This window comes from Pholcus phalangioides, unplaced genomic scaffold, assembly GCF_987345545.1.
Source record: "Pholcus phalangioides strain wild (caught in Gottingen) unplaced genomic scaffold, Ppha-v1.0 ptg000012l_1, whole genome shotgun sequence".
In the NCBI taxonomy this organism is placed as follows: Eukaryota; Metazoa; Arthropoda; class Arachnida; order Araneae; family Pholcidae; genus Pholcus; species Pholcus phalangioides.
In genome coordinates, this window is record NW_028301605.1 from 3,015,208 (window position 1) to 3,031,259 (window position 16,052).

A 16,052-nucleotide genomic window follows, 5' to 3' on the forward strand; every position below is an offset into this window, starting at 1 on the left:
TCTGTTGTAGTTGATCACAACACCTACTACATGCCACATCATGGCGTTCACCGACCTGATAGTGTGAATACAAAACTTCGCGTTGTCTTTGATGAATCTGCCGTCTCTTCTTCAGGGGTCTCTCTTAACCATTTGCTCATGAATGGTGGAACTATTCAAAAGGATTTATTCTCAATTATGATGAGATTTCGTCAATATAGATATGCTTTCACCGCAGACATTGTAAAAATGTATCGGTAGATGGTTGAATCCAGCCATTGTGATTTGCAGAGAATCATGTGGAAAGAAAATCTGAACGATCCTGTTAAGGTGTTTAAATTATTGACTGTCACCTATGGTACAGCTTGTGCTCCGTATTTAGCTACACGTGTGCTGAAACAGCTTGCGCTAGACGAACAATCTTGGTTTCCTTATGTGTCCAAGATTTAGATGGAATTATATATCTCTTGCTCCCAACACAAGATGGAGTTGATGTCAACTTTCACTTTTCTTTTCTTGTGTATTTCTTATTATTATTATGTTTCTCTCCCTCTTTCTCTGGGGAGAAATGTGGAAGAGTGTATTTCATAACCCTCCAGTGGGAGATTGTCTTATGTAATTCCCCTGCGTTTCAGTCACACATTATTGAATCACCCTTTTTAAAGAATTAAACATTATTGAGTTTAAAAACACAGGTGTGTGTGTGTTTGAATACATGGTATTGACCAGAGTGATTACACAAATTCATTACACACGAAATATCTTGGCAAGGTAAATTATTCCTCGTTTTATCATGTAGAATTAATTTTATTATTATTTAAGTAGACCATATAATATGGATAGTCGTGAGCTAGCTATTCAAGAGTCTACCATATTTCTTAAATCATATTTTGAAGTAATGAAATATTTTTAGAATTGTTTTGCGATGTTTGGCAAAATGTTTGTCATCATAGGTGTTGAAACCAGAGGAGCTTAGGTTACTTGACCCTCCCCCTAAATAATTCATGAATACCCAATCTACAGCACGTCTGATCCTCCTTTATGTCCTCAAATTTTGTTGTATGCACTTGTAGCAATACAATACACCTCAAGATTGCTGTTGTGACACACACATGCTTTCTGACTCTTGAGTCATCGTGCGTGCTCACATGATTGTCTGATATTCTTGTGTATCTGTATAATATTCCTAAAGTCTGTTTCTTCTTGCTGTGATTGTTGGTTTAGTACAATTTTGCTCTCTAGTTAATTTAATAAAATGTTAATTATTTGTTAACTTGCATTTTTCATTACTTTATGTCACAGAATAATCTATGATGACAATAGCTAAACAATGTCTACTGCACCTTCCACCACTGATGTTTTCTTCACATCAAGAGGTCTTTGATTATTACAAATTTTAAATGAAATATATTCGTGCACTTTAATTCAAATACTTTGCGCTTGGTACATGGAACTATAATTTGAATACTTTGCGCACTAATAATTTGGTAAACTAGCAAATATTTAAAATTTATATTCAAATTCAAGCAAATTAAGCATTTGATAGTTATAATTATTTAAAATCTAATGAATTTATTAACAGCTATAATTAATTTACACTGAACAATAAAACCGTTTTTAATGAATGACTCATGAAGTTATTAGTTTCTGACACATTTTTAATTAACTGATCAAAAATGATCACATTTTAATATTAATTTTTTGTGTTGTTCTTTAAGATGTTTACTATCGGACTACTAGCTGGAGGGGATTTAGGGAGTAATCCCCCAACTGCAAACGTGGCAAAACGGAGGCATTATCCCCATAGGGACGCGACTGTAGAGAGCAACCACAGCTCTCGCTATAGTGATTATCTTTATATTGATTCGTACCAGAATATGCGCCCCGAACGACATATAAAACGAATACTTAGTGGAAAGTATCTGTTTCATAGCGCAAAGTATGCTTTACGTTAAGAAGGAATCAACTTTGTAGTGGATATGATCCAAACTAAAGTGATTTAATGTCATCCTAAATTTTAATATGCACCCGGATAACAGGAAAAAGTTTGACGTCGGAGGAAAAAAAATGTGTTTACATATGAATAAATTTGGTATAAAATGTTTTTTATAAGGGTTTATAAGAGAGAGAGACTGCATCATGTAATAACTTTGAAATATGCATTCAAATGTTTGCTGTGGAAGGGAAAGGTGTCAAAATTTTCAATAGTGTTAATTAGCTTCATTTTTCAAGCGTTTTTTCCCTTAATTTCAATGCATTTAATTCTTCGATATTTTTTATCACACAATGAATACTTACCATTGCGAATCTGAAACTCTCAAGTCAGTAAATATTAGTCCAGCTATTGCTTTCTTCATATCTTGAGTTTTTCCATTTGCTTTGTCCTAGGAGAAGGAAAAATTTCAAATTTATCCAAAACCAAAAAAGATGAATCACTATTATTTCTGATTTCGATCAGTTAAGTCAGGTTTATAGCCATATTTCATCAAGTCAGTCAATTATTTTTGCAAGACTGCTATAACAAGTGACAAACATACTGGATTTGGTCACCTTCAAATCTCTAAAACCAAATATGTAGACAACAATATTTATCTAATAAATATGCAATCTTCAAAACATGTGGAATCAAAGTATACCTAGTTTAATTATTTCATTTGAGTTTCTTCATATTATTCAAAGAGTAAATATTTTATTCACCATAGGCATAAAGTTATTGGAAATATTGGGAACACTCTTAATGAAATTAGAGATCTGAAAAAAATGATTCCTGAGAAAACTAAAAAACTTTTTGTAACCAAAAAAAATAGAAAACTAATTTACATGAGTGATAGAGAATAAATGTGCTCCTATAAGATCAAAGACATCAATGCTTCCATTGCTGTAAGCCAAAGCCACCATCATACAGTCAGGAGACCAGGCTACCTTCCTCCACTGAGGTTCTGGATCTTTCTCAACTGAAAAAATGTATAATTCTGAATTCTTCAGGTATTTCAATATTATAAAGAACTTAGAGATGAATTGATTTACCTGTTCCCAGAAAAAAAAAATAGCATTGAAAAAAAAATTAAAGTGTTATATTATAAAATTTCAACACAAAGTTTAACCTTTTGACTACTGATGACACTTTATAGCACTACTTTCTTTTTAACCCCTTGTAACACCTCTTACATGCATTATTGGCCATTGGTATTTTGAAGTATAAATTTATTTATTTTTATTTATTTTATTTACAACAACCCCAGAAGGCATGAAATTATATTCTAATGTTAAATCCCCCTCTCTATAAAACGATATCCTTTACTAAGATAAATTCCTATACAACAATATTTTTGAGAATAATTTGAAACCCCTCTACAACCACGTTTTTTTACATTTTGCTCACACACACACAAAATCGCCTTTAATATATTTCTAAATTCTTCACAAGTTTGTTCTTTTGAGGGCGTTTAACAATAGAATTTTACACTATCAACCCTCCGAAAGTGAAAGAAAGTTAAGTTAATTTCTGCATAGTACACAAAAGGGTTATGCTGTTAACTACTTTACTGGGTGAAACAAACTTTTTCACCAATTAATCAATTAGAATATTTTGCTTCAGAAACAATTTAAGAATGCATTTTATGACAGTACTATCAACAATAATTTAAGAGAAATGCCAACAGTGTAAATCTGACAGCGTCTGATGATAATGCTACCTCTCGATAGTATGATAAATCCTGTACTGCAATATTTTCCCTGGTCTGCAGAGTATTTTAAATTCGAAGTTTCACTCTATATTCATCTTTTAGATAGTTTGGTCCTGGAAGGCAATAATGTAATCAGTCTTTTGGAAAATTTTCCAGTTATCGTAGAATCTCTTCGCTATATCATTTTATTTTACTTTTCTTTTTTAAATCCTATTTTACTAACCTGTTACAGAAAATAGAAAAGAAATTTTTTATGAAAATGAGACTGTTGAATCACACTTAGCACTGTGCTTGCTGCACAACTTGGACCTTGGTTTTATTGTTATCAAGTGTGAGAACATCTAAGGATAAAAATATATGATTTGTTAAAAAAAATAATTCTAAACACTGAAGTTAGTCCAAATGAAAAAGTGTGAGATGCTAAAGAAATTCTGTATCCGCAAATTCTATTGTATATGATTAAACAATTAGTTTGTAAGACCTAAAGTTTTTTGATGGTGAAACACAAATAGGACCGAGAAAAGGTATCTAGAATATGTATGTGCAGTTATGATAAAGATTTTAGTCAAATTTTCGCTACTCCATTTTCTTATGCTATATTTTCCTGCATATGATCTGTAAATTTTTTATAAACTGAAAAAACCTTGTAATTTATTTGTGAAGATCATATGTCACTCTATCTGCAGCTTTTTATTCTGATAGGTTAGAACAGATATGAATGTTTTCGAAATCAATCTTTAAAAACTAATTTTTTTAAATTTATAGATGGTATATACATGTAACTAGAAAGTTTGACATTTTTTTTACACAAAACCGTGACACCCCCCCCCCAATCCTTAAGATTTATTATTGTTATAAACCTATCCTTAAGATTTGTTAATAAGTTCTAACTATATATTGATGATCAAAAAAGTTAAAAACAACATTAAAAAAGAAGATGCACAAAGAAAAACTCACTTGCTGAGCGGCCCAAGATTGAGCCAAATTCATCTTGGGAAGACCTAAAATTTGAAAAGAAAAATTTATTTCATAAATTATTACTATCAGCAAGAAAAAAAAATCTTACTTTATTTTATATTGATTCTCAAGTTCCTGAAAGAGAAAAATAAAAGTTTTTTTATGAATGACTACTAATGCTAAACCACACGTGCATCTCATAAACATTCCTCTGAGGAGCCTCTAATGAATCATGTATGCTGTAAAGTACTATGCACATGTTGTGTACCTAATAAAAAATGATTGTTTTCAGATGTACATGCTGTGTGTTCAACAAGTACTGTCATTTTCTTTCCAAATTTAGAAAGGGCTAATCAGCAGGTTATTGCTGCTTCTATGTATTAATGTGATTTAAATTGACTCATTGACAAGTGACTCAGATTTTCTGAATATTGTTCAGCAGTGGTCAAAAGGAAATATAATGCTCGCTTTCATTTCTAAAAAAGTCTCTTCACATTATCCTAACTAAGTCTTGGAAAAGTGGAAGGATCACTTTAGGGGAATGTAAAGAGACCTTTTTAGAAATGAAAGCGAACATTCTATTTCCTTTTGGCCACTGCTGAACAATAGGGAAACCATACCTACAGAGATATAAAGTTGGTCAATTAGATGAAGAGAAGAACAATGCATGCTCTCGTTGGTACAAGGGGCTTGAGCTATGAGAAGAGACGATTTTCTGAATATGTTTACATAGGAAGAAGGCAAGTGGAGGGAGGTTGATTGAAGTGGCTAAAACTTTTAGCAGGATGAATAGGATGAACCATCAGTTATCAATACACCATCAATCGAGTGCTTCGACAAGGGAACACCAGTATTGATTAGTAAGGGACAATTCCAGGTTATGATGGCACAGGGAATTTTCTCTAGTAGGGTTGTGAATAAATGAAATAGCTTACCCCCAGGTGTGAATTATACCACAATAGACAAGTTTAAAATGAAATAAAGTATTCATATTCAGAAAAATCAAAAAGCTATCCATACTTAGATATAAGAGAAGCATAATTTTTTATGGGCAGTGTATGATATTTTCTCATAATTATTAGTAGCAGCTCTTTTTTGGGTTGCCGTATTTTTGACATTTTGACAATATTTTTTATGGGCATCTTTTTTTCAGTCACCTTGTTGAGCTTTTTGTCTGATGTGGCTTTTGAACTTTTGAATTTGCATACATGTTGTTGGGGTCTGATTATTCTCAGTGGAGACGTTTTCAAAATGAAGACTCCCATTTGTCTGGGAAAAACTAAAACCACTACATAAAAGAAACCTGGCTCTCAAAGTACATACAGGACTGCGCAGCAGCACAAAAAAGATGTAGTAAGAAGAATGGGGGCCAATCTACATTAAGTTCTAGGCTGTATTCAGTTGGTCAGTGAGAAAAATAAATGAGACGTAATTCACGCCTGAGTTATAAAATTAGGAGTAGAAAATATACACATGCAATTCCTGTAAAGTTGATGTAATCTCTACGGTGAAACCTCACTACAATGATACTCAATATAACAATAAATAATTGTTACTCTACAACAATATTTTTTCCAAATCTTGCTTGGAGTTGTATAGTCTTATGTTAAACTCCTCTCGATACAATGATATCCTTCACTATGATAAATCCCAGTATAACAATAACTTCTTAGGAGATTTAGAAAACTGCTACACAATATTTTTTATATATATTTCACTCACAATCACTTCAATATAAATTTTTTTTAATTCCTTAACAGTGTTTGTGTTCTCTAGGATGTTTCCAAACATTGGCATATTTGGCACCATCTACCCTCCGAAAGTGTTAACAATGTTGCTGAGAAGCTAGTTTCTGTATAGTACATAAAAGTGTTGTGCGGTAAACCATTTTACACCGTGAAGTAGTTGACAGATCTGCATTGCAACTGCTACAATGGAAATGTATAAACACTCTGCTACATATATATATATATATATATATACCCCACGTTTTCACAAGAATATTTTTTTTCGGAATTTTGTGCAGCTGATGAGTGCCCCTCTCAGCACAGAGAGTATTAATTTAAAAAAAGGAAGATAAGTACTCCATCTTTTTCTATTATTTATACTGTACACATATTCCTATATTTTTTGAGAAAAACTCTCGTTTTTTATCATCTTTATTTTTTTTCAACCATAAGTTTTAATCCAAAATCACACACACCAGAAGTACCGTCTTTTCTTTTTACACCTTTTTTTCCTCAAGAGTGGCAACGAATGAAGTGTGGCAGGTGAGAGGAGAGGCTGACATAGGAAAAAGAGAGATAGAACAGGTTTTCAGATATATGTCACAACTACCCCCCATGCAAAGGAGGAAAAAGTCTCTCCTGTTATCAAACTTTTAATAAAAGCTGACTCCGCCCACTGGCAATTGATCTGACAGATTCTGGAGATGGAAAACATGTTTGCAAAAAAAACCCCACTGCACAGAGCTAGCTGGGATCGACCTTGTCGAAATAAGAAGGTTTCAAGGATGCAAGATATCTCATAATTGCTAAAACAAAAGGCATCAAGTTAAGAGAGATATCTTGTCATTATCGCTGTAGGGATTAATAAACTAATTCATTATAATTTTTTGTTGTAAACAAATACTTATAAATACATTTTATGGTGGTACTAACAATGTCAATACAGAAGATATGTCAACAACAGCATTAATTAGGTGGTCACTGTTGATAATGCCACTGCTCAATATAATGATACCCCACAACAATATTTTTTCTTGGTCTGCAGAGTATCATTATATCTAGGTTTTTCCTTGTATCATACATACAATCACAGTACTCTACAATGATAATTATACTTGAATAGTGTCAACAAATAACAAAGAAAATCTACCTGATTTCAAGGGACTGGTCTTGTACAATTGCTACAACTTTTCCATCACTGAAACAAAATAAAATGAGCATTATGTGTGAGTGTAGTTGACAATATTTCTCTTTGCTACATTTAGATGCATCATTGATCTCATCTATTTCAGAAGACATTGATTAATATGATTTGAGAATGATGAATTTCTTTGATAAAGTGAATTGTTATGCAACCTAGCTAATTTTAACAACGCTTATCTCTTTTAAATAAGCGTCTGAAAGAAAACTTAGACAAATAATTAGACTTTTTGGCCTACTTATTTTCAAAAATAAGAATCGATATTCACTTCTGTATTCACCATCCTAAATTTAAACAAGTATTAACAGGCTGATTAGTGGAGATCGGAAGTTTAGGCACTACTATATGTAAAAATAGGAAGACAAAAAAGGCACTAAAATGCTTTAAATTAAGCACTGAAAAAAGACTTTTATGACTGATGAAAAAAAAACTAAAGCTGAGATATTGAAGGTCCAAAAGCTGTCTAACAAATTGGCTGCACTTACTCCCTCTACTGTGTTTCAGTTAATATTTTATAATAACCACATTATTAGCACAGCTAAGTTGATATATCGTGCTAAGAAAAAAAAGTGTTTGCATCCCCTCAAGGTTGGATTAGTGATTTAATTAAATATGAAGTGCATAATAAGCTAATATGCAAAATGCAAGCTAAAACTAAAGAATAATAATTATATCAACAACTATAACACAATGGATGTATTTCAAAAACATATTTTTGTGTCAACGACATGATTTCTCAGAATTTTTAAATACTAAGCATAATGTTTAGTCAGTCTGTATCATTTTGGTGGCAAAGATCTCTCCAATATGACTGAAATGATTTTTGTGTAACAAAAAAGAAACTATCATGATTGTTTTCAGTGCACTTATGGTATGAAAAAGTAAAATAGGGGGGGGGGGCAGCCCAAGAGCATTGTCAGTATCCCCCCCCCTCCCCGAACTGGGATACATCAACTGATGAATAGTGGGTCAGCTCATAGAACAGTTGCCGGTGAATTATCTATCTAGAATGTGTGAGCTAGACATGCTGTGAAACATGTAGAGGAAATAAAACTGCTAATTCATTCCCAACTTTTCTTATAAATTTTTTGTGTACATATGAAACAAAAAAAATTCGTGTCTAACACCATCTGGTCAAAGTAAAAATGCATTAGCGAATAATTGTAACTGTGTAAGATTTTTCTTGATATTATGCTGAGGTGAACTCGGAAAGAAAAGTTATCTTGTCTCTGCCAGGAACAGCGCAAATCCAGGTCCAGTTGCAAACTGAGCAAGTGCGCTCCATATATAACACTGGAGATATGACCCTGCCTTCCTTAATTTCAGGAAAGGGGGGATTAGTTCAGCAAGGGATTCTTCCCCTCCTGGGTGAGACTGATCACATCAACAAAACAGACCAGTTTCTGGATATTATGCAGAAGGTGATTTTCTATCAAAGTTCATCTTTGCATAATATCCAGAATGGTCTACTTATTAAATGTATGAGAAAAAGTATCTCAATTGTAATTGTCATTATGTTTTAATTGTAATTTTTTTTCAATCTTGATGTGAGTTGGACAATTTGTTAAATATTATATGAAAACTATGTAAGTACAACAAAGATGAAAATTCTTTGTTACTTGTACGACTGATTACACAAAGTTTTCTATCCCTCAGACGCTGATGCCTTTTGCACTTAAATGGGGCTCGAAAGTAGGGGTTCTGATAAAAATTTAAGGCACTACTAACATAACCATGCATGCACTTCGGAAACATTCCTCTGGGGTTTTATAACCAATTGGTACATTCTGCAGTATATGTACATGTACAATGTACATGCTGGGAGTATGTATGGCCCTAATGTGCATAAGTAGTCAGAGTTATGAGTATTTTGTGTTCTAACAGTACTGCCATTTGTCAAAATACCTGAGTTATATAGAATATGTCTTCTATAATTCCTGGATAAACATAAAACAATGATGAAATAGACATTTACAGAAAGAAAATTTAAAAAAATATATAAATTTATGTACTTACCCGCCAACAGCAAATTGCCAATGTAACTGTTGATTTACTAAATTCATGATGGGCTGAGGTGGACATGATGTCGAAGAAATTGGATTCCACCAATGTTGGTCTGTTAAAAAAGAAAACAATAAATTGTCAGATCATGAAAAAGAACATTTTGGTTTATTAAAAGTTTTGAAATACAGGGTGATTGTAATTAAAGTTCCCATACTCTGAGTAGTTTTTTCTGAAAAACTGCTTTTCCAAATACAGCCAAATTTTCAGAATATCTTAATGAGGCCATTGGAAAGAGATTTATGAAATAAAAGAAAATAGTTTAATTTTCAACCACCAGGTGGAAAAGTGGCACTTTTTATTGCATTTTACATTTTTCCAAGTTCCATATAGCATATATATACCAGTACGTCTACCAGAACGGGTGCTACATAGAAAATAGGTCTACTCCCACTTATGTAGCACCCGTTCTGGAGGACGTATTCCATTACAACTTGGCATATGCTCTATATCAGGGGTTCTTAACCTTTCTCAGCTGTGACTCAAAATCATCAACCAGATCCACTTCACAACCCACCAGACTCTTTTTTTTTTTTCGAAATTAGTGAAACCAGTTACACAATAAGTGCATTTATTGTTAGGACTATAAGTGGATTTCTATGACAACATCTGGAAAGCACTAGAGAATCAAGTTTGGTTGTGACCCATAGCTCAAGAATCTCTGGCTGTATGTGGATTTGAACTACTTATCTGGGAAGCCGCTGTGGGTCAAGTTTCAGTTTGGAACCATAGCTGAAGAATCTCTGTCTGTGAGTGCATGAGTACAATTCATCTCGGAAGCCCCCATGGATCAAGTTTGGGTCATGATCCATAGCTCAAGAGGCTCTGGCTGTAAGTAGATTTGAAGGACTCATCTCGGAAGCCTCTGAGGATCAAATTCCAGTCATGACCCATAGCTGAAGAATCTCTGTCTGTAAGTGCATCTGTATGACTCAACTCGGAAGCCAGTGCGGATCAAGTTTGGGTCATGACCCATAGCTTAAGAATCCTGTAGGCCTGTTGCTCGCCACACAGAGCAACAGGCCTACAACCGTACAATTATTCAATTATTACACTTTACTAAGAGTTTGGAAAAATTGATGGCAGATGGCAACACGCTACACATAACAAGCATTACACAGAAACAAACTTCACATCAGGTTCACAACACGTACACACACATTTCAACATGAACCAATTTATTATAAATTCTGCAGAGGAATATGGACGAGAGATGCATGTGTAGTTTAGTAGTAGCTCAAGAATCCCTGCCTGTAAGTGGATTTGTACAGTCCATTTGTAGGTTGTGACCCATAGGTTAAGAACCCCTGCTTTACATAAAGCCATGGGAGAAAGCAAAATTCAATAATGTTGATTTTGAGTCATGGCGGAGAAAGTTCAAGAACCCCTGGAATAGAGTATATAAAAGGTTGTAATGAAATACGTCCTCCAGAACGGGTGCTACATAGGTCAGAATAATGTCAGTATACTGATGGGTGCTACATTGGTCTGAGCAGTGGCAGAATACTGAAACTACTCAGACCTATGTAGCACCAGTTCTGACAGACGTATTGGCATATAGAACTCGGAAAAATGTGAAATGCAATAAAAAGCGTAAATTTTTCCCCTGGTAACTAAAAATTAAAATTTTTTTTTATTTAAAAAATCTCTCTCCCATAGTCTCATTACAATATCCTAAAAATCTGGCTGTATTCAGAATAAGCAGTTTTTGAGAAAAACTACTTAAAATACATGGGAAGTTTAATTATAATCACCCAGTATATAAACCTAATTCCTCCTTCGGAAAAAAAAATTTTAATCAAACATGTTTATTTTATAGTTCACATTCTGATTTTAAAAAATTAATGTCTAAAAACACGTAACAAATTCAAATAAAAAAATGAAATAAACATAATTTATAGCAAAACAAATAAAAATATAAAATAATCATTTACCGTAATAATTGCTCTGCCATCTATCACTCACGCCCTTAACCTAAAAAATATTAATAAAACACTTTTCAAAATACAAATTTATCAAAACATAACTCAAAGAAAAAAATATGGGTTAAAGTATACCTACTACATTTCTAAAACTGAACTCTTAACACTTTGCAGTCTTGGGTATTATGCATATTTACCGGTAAAAGTGATAAATTTATCAAAGTTACCAAGACGATTGATAAGTATGCATAATAACCAATATGTATAATAACTGATTTATCACATTTACCATAACACATGCATATGTGATCAGGAAATGCCACCATCATTCTTCAAAACTCAGAAGTAGAAGCATATTCCCAGGCTTTAGCCCAGTGGTTTCCAATAGGGATGGGACGAATAGTGATTTGGCCGAATACCAAATATTAACAAAATTTCAATCATTATTTACTCTCAACTAGTGATGCATCATGAAATTTACCAACTTGTTTTCTTATTTTTCCTCTTTAGATGTTCTTCGCCCTTTTGCCTCTTTCAGTACCTCAATGTGTATCTTGTGTAGGTACATTTCTTTCACAGAAAGGGGTATGCAGGTGCCCTTCGCTTTTATGTGATTAACTGGTTGTGAAAAACAGTTGCATAAGACGAAATCAGGCAAAGTGAGTTGAATTTCGCATGGAAAAGATAGGGATGGAAAGGTGGGAGGGTTCCTTCAGAAGAACTTAAAAAAATTGAACCCAACAGCAAATGAACTTTTTTTATGAATTACTGAAACATATATATATATATATCATAGCTGCCAACTTTTGAAAATGAAAATTCGGGAGATTTTCGCGCAAACCCGTATTTTATGCTAAAACCATTCCCTAATAAATACAATAGGGATTTTTCCAAAGAAAATAGGGATTTTCCAAATATAAAAGTTAGAGCGTAGGGAATAAAATAACTACTCAAAAACTGAAGTCAAATTAAAATAGGGATTTTACACACATGGAAGTTAAACCCTTGGGAATAAAATTCCTATGCAAAAAACAAGTGAAATTGGAGGCCAAAACTTCAATGATGTAAAAATAAATATTGTGTTCAATCAGAAACGCTGTGAACAAACATTCTGAGCGAATGACCCCAAAATCATCGGAAGATGAAGGAAAACACCGTCAATTTTTGAAGAACACTGACTTTTTGTGACACTTGCTTGATGTTTTTTTTTTTTTTTTTCATTTCACGAGTGATGATGGCAGTCTTTCCATGACCGATGTTTATGTCCGTAACACAACTTGTACAAAAAGGAAAAGTCGGCCCTCTTCTGGAACGTTTGATGAAAAGAAATTCATCAGAATAAGTATCTTTAAAATTGATTAAATATGTTTTTGCTTATCAGTATTCGTGTTTTGTTATATCGCACGTTATAAGAAAAGAAATTTTGACCACATGCGCGTGACTATAATCTTCAATTATTATCCAGGACTATTGGCTGCTAAGCCATTTCCCTGCAGGATAAGACAAACAACTTTCTTGTTACCATCAGAGGGTTTGTAAAACTTCCTTAAAAAGGGAATTTCCCCATTTACGACGTGTGACGTCATTTCGAAAGGGAAAAAAAAGATGCCCCACAAGAAATTCCTTAGGGATTGTTTTCATAAGTGGGGATTTTTTTTTAATGAAGTAGGGAATTTTAAGGGACAATTAGGGATTTTTGTGATTTTCGTAAAAATTCGGGAGATTTAAGAACTTTTCGGGATGTCGAGCGATGAAGCTAAAATTCGGGAGATTCCCGAAAAATTCGTGAGACTTGGCAGCTATGATATATATATATATATATAAATTTCATTAATTTGGGCAATACGAATGATGTAAATCAATACTCCCTTTTTATTCACTACTGCTGATTGATTCTAGTGAGTGCGGATGTTTTCTTTCCTGCAGAGCCTGGTATAATGGGCTAATAACTCTTTTTAATGAAACAGTCAAGATTCAGCTGACAAGCCGCATTTTTTGTCTCCTTATAAAAACTTGAATAGGAAAATCAGATATTCCACATATTTCTCGCATATATGAAAATTCCAGTTTCACTGGAACTGCTTTCTTTGAATAAATTTCTCATGGCATGATCAATGTATTACCAAACATTGGTTATCAGTGAGATCTGGTGAGTTGTATCTGGCAATTTCTCACATATTTGTCTTAGCTACATCATCAAATCCAATGTATTTTGTCGTCAAAGAATTTAACTATGTAATATATCTCTTCAACTTGTAAGCCCATTTCCAGGATCATAAATGAACTCCAAGCCAAATTTTGCAGGTTGGAATTTCTAAAATAATTTTTTAAAAATTGCATTACAGTGAAGTCACATAAAGCAAGGGAATATCTGTATATCACACAATATTTTTAAATTAGTTTGTTGTGCTTAGATTTATACAGATATTTGGCCGAACCAAATATTCAGCAAAAGGGCCAAATAGGCAGAATGCCAAATAGCAACCTTATTTTGTCCCATCCCTAGTTCCTTACCTTTTTTGGACCATGCCCCGCCAAAGTATCTCTGAAATGCTGATGTACCCCCACCACTGTACTTTTGTCAGGAAACCCCCTTCCCAGTAAAGTTCGGCCAGTCATGAGTTCCTTAAAAGAAAGCCCCCATTTCTATTTTTTTTTTTTTTTAAATATAAGAACCACTATTTTTTACTTTGCCTCCTAAAATTTTGAAACGAGGGCGTGGTTGCTCCCCCCCCCCCATTTCTGTCTACTTTTACTCAGTCAAAAAAGCAGTGTTTCTTAATCAGGAGTCTTCGTAGAGAATTAGGGGGAGGGGGGCTCGTGAACTAGGATGAGAAAACAACTAACTCATTGCTTTTACACTACTATAGCCTACATAGAATATTCGTTTTTTAAATAGTTTCTTTTTAAAAGAACTGTCATTTTTCTTTATTGGCACAGGAAGGTCCGTGGACTTTGTTCTACTGGCACAAATTTTTCGTGGAACACAAAGCATTAAGACCCTTAGTCAAACCCCTTTGACCGATCACTAAGCTCATCATGATATTGAAAACTCTGTGATAAGTTTTTTGATATTTGTTTTGTTTTTTCTGTGGTTCGGAAAATTTCGCTCAGAAACTCTTCGTAATGTGGATTGGTCAATTTCTGAACAGTCCGGAGGCTGTCTATGAATTTTCGAAAAAAGCCAAAAAAAAAGTCACCAAAAATCGCCAAGGAGGACCGTATATCGAAGCTGTTCCCTTTTCAGACATGGTTGTACAAAAACAATCACAGCCAGGAACTGTTGCGCTATGGGCAGAGACGGCGTGAGGTGACAACCTAGAACAGGCAGCAACCTAGGACAGTTTTTTTTATGATGATGGATTTTTTATGATGGGGTAAAAGTCACTCTCGCTGATTTTTATACATCAAAAGAGCCTTTTTTTTCAGGAACAGCTGATTTTTACCCGATTATAACAATTCCATGATAAAAAAAATGCAGTCCTAGGTTGTTACCTCATGCCTGACGCCGGCCCTGCCCATAGCGCAAGAGTTCCTGGCTGTGATTGTTTTTGTACAACCCATCTCCGAAAAGACCCATAACTCTAAAATCCTTGGCAATGTGTGGACTTGTATGACTCATCTTGGAAGCCCGTGCGAATCAAGTTTAGGTCTTAACCCATGGCTCAAGAGCCCTGGTTGATAATGGATTTGAACGACCCATCTTGGAAACCCGTGCGAATCAAGTTTAGGTCTTAACTCATGGCTCAAGAGCCCTGGTTGTTAATGGATTTGAACGACCCATCTTGGAAGCCTGTGCGAATCAAGTTTAGGTCTTAACCCATGGCTCAAGAGCCCTGGTTGTTAATGGATTTGAACGACCCATCTTGGAAACCCGTGCGAATCAAGTTTAGGTCTTAACCCATGGCTCAAGAGCCCTGGTTGTTAATGGATTTGAACGACCCATCTTGGAAGCCTGTGCGAATCAAGTTTAGGTCTTAACCCATGGCTCAAGAGCCCTGGTTGTTAATGGATTTGAACGACCCATCTTGGAAACCCGTGCGAATCAAGTTTAGGTCTTAACCCATGGCTCAAGAGCCCTGGTTGTTAATGGATTTGAACGACCCATCTTGGAAGCCCTCGAGACCCATAGGTTAAGAAAACCCTGGTTTACAATGCGGTGATCCAAAAAATAATTTATGTACAATAAATTAGATCCAAGGCAGTAGAAATGACAAGCACATAAAATATAACATAAAAAATTATATTTGTACCAATATCTCTGGATCTTGGGTCCATTCAGCGTGAATGAGCAGCTCGTATAAAATGTTTTCGGTCGTTTCATCTTCCATGGTTGCGTTGAAACGTAAACAACGCCAGTTCGGTTCAAAACGAGAGGAGAGTCAATATAGTGCTCTTACTATGTCAAGTCCAGTCAAGTCAGCAAAAGTAATCATGAAATGTAAATTCGCTAAGAAAAAATAATTAGTGCCATAAAACTTTTAAATCAGACTAAGAAATTGTTTTAACGTTTATAAAA

At 34.2% G+C, this 16,052-nt stretch overlaps 1 protein-coding gene across 2 annotated transcripts in view; it reads right to left on the minus strand.

Annotated features, from left to right (window-relative positions):
* LOC149079146 (NBAS subunit of NRZ tethering complex-like) overlaps positions 1 to 15,897 on the minus strand; it is a 110,917-nt gene extending 95,020 nt beyond the window's left edge. The window contains exons 1-7 of one of the 2 annotated variants that reach the window (XM_089240028.1): positions 15,787 to 15,897; positions 11,546 to 11,585; positions 9,567 to 9,666; positions 7,500 to 7,547; positions 4,623 to 4,666; positions 2,800 to 2,933; positions 2,278 to 2,363 (exon numbers count right to left, since the gene is read on the minus strand). In XM_089240028.1, coding sequence (XP_089096154.1) covers positions 2,278 to 2,363; positions 2,800 to 2,933; positions 4,623 to 4,666; positions 7,500 to 7,547; positions 9,567 to 9,666; positions 11,546 to 11,585; positions 15,787 to 15,864 — 530 coding nt within the window. In that variant the 5' untranslated portion in view covers positions 15,865 to 15,897. The remainder of the gene's footprint in view (positions 1 to 2,277; positions 2,364 to 2,799; positions 2,934 to 4,622; positions 4,667 to 7,499; positions 7,548 to 9,566; positions 9,667 to 11,545; positions 11,586 to 15,786) is intronic. The other variant, XM_089240029.1, reaches the window with a different exon arrangement.
* Between the last annotated feature and the right edge of the window lie 155 nt (positions 15,898 to 16,052).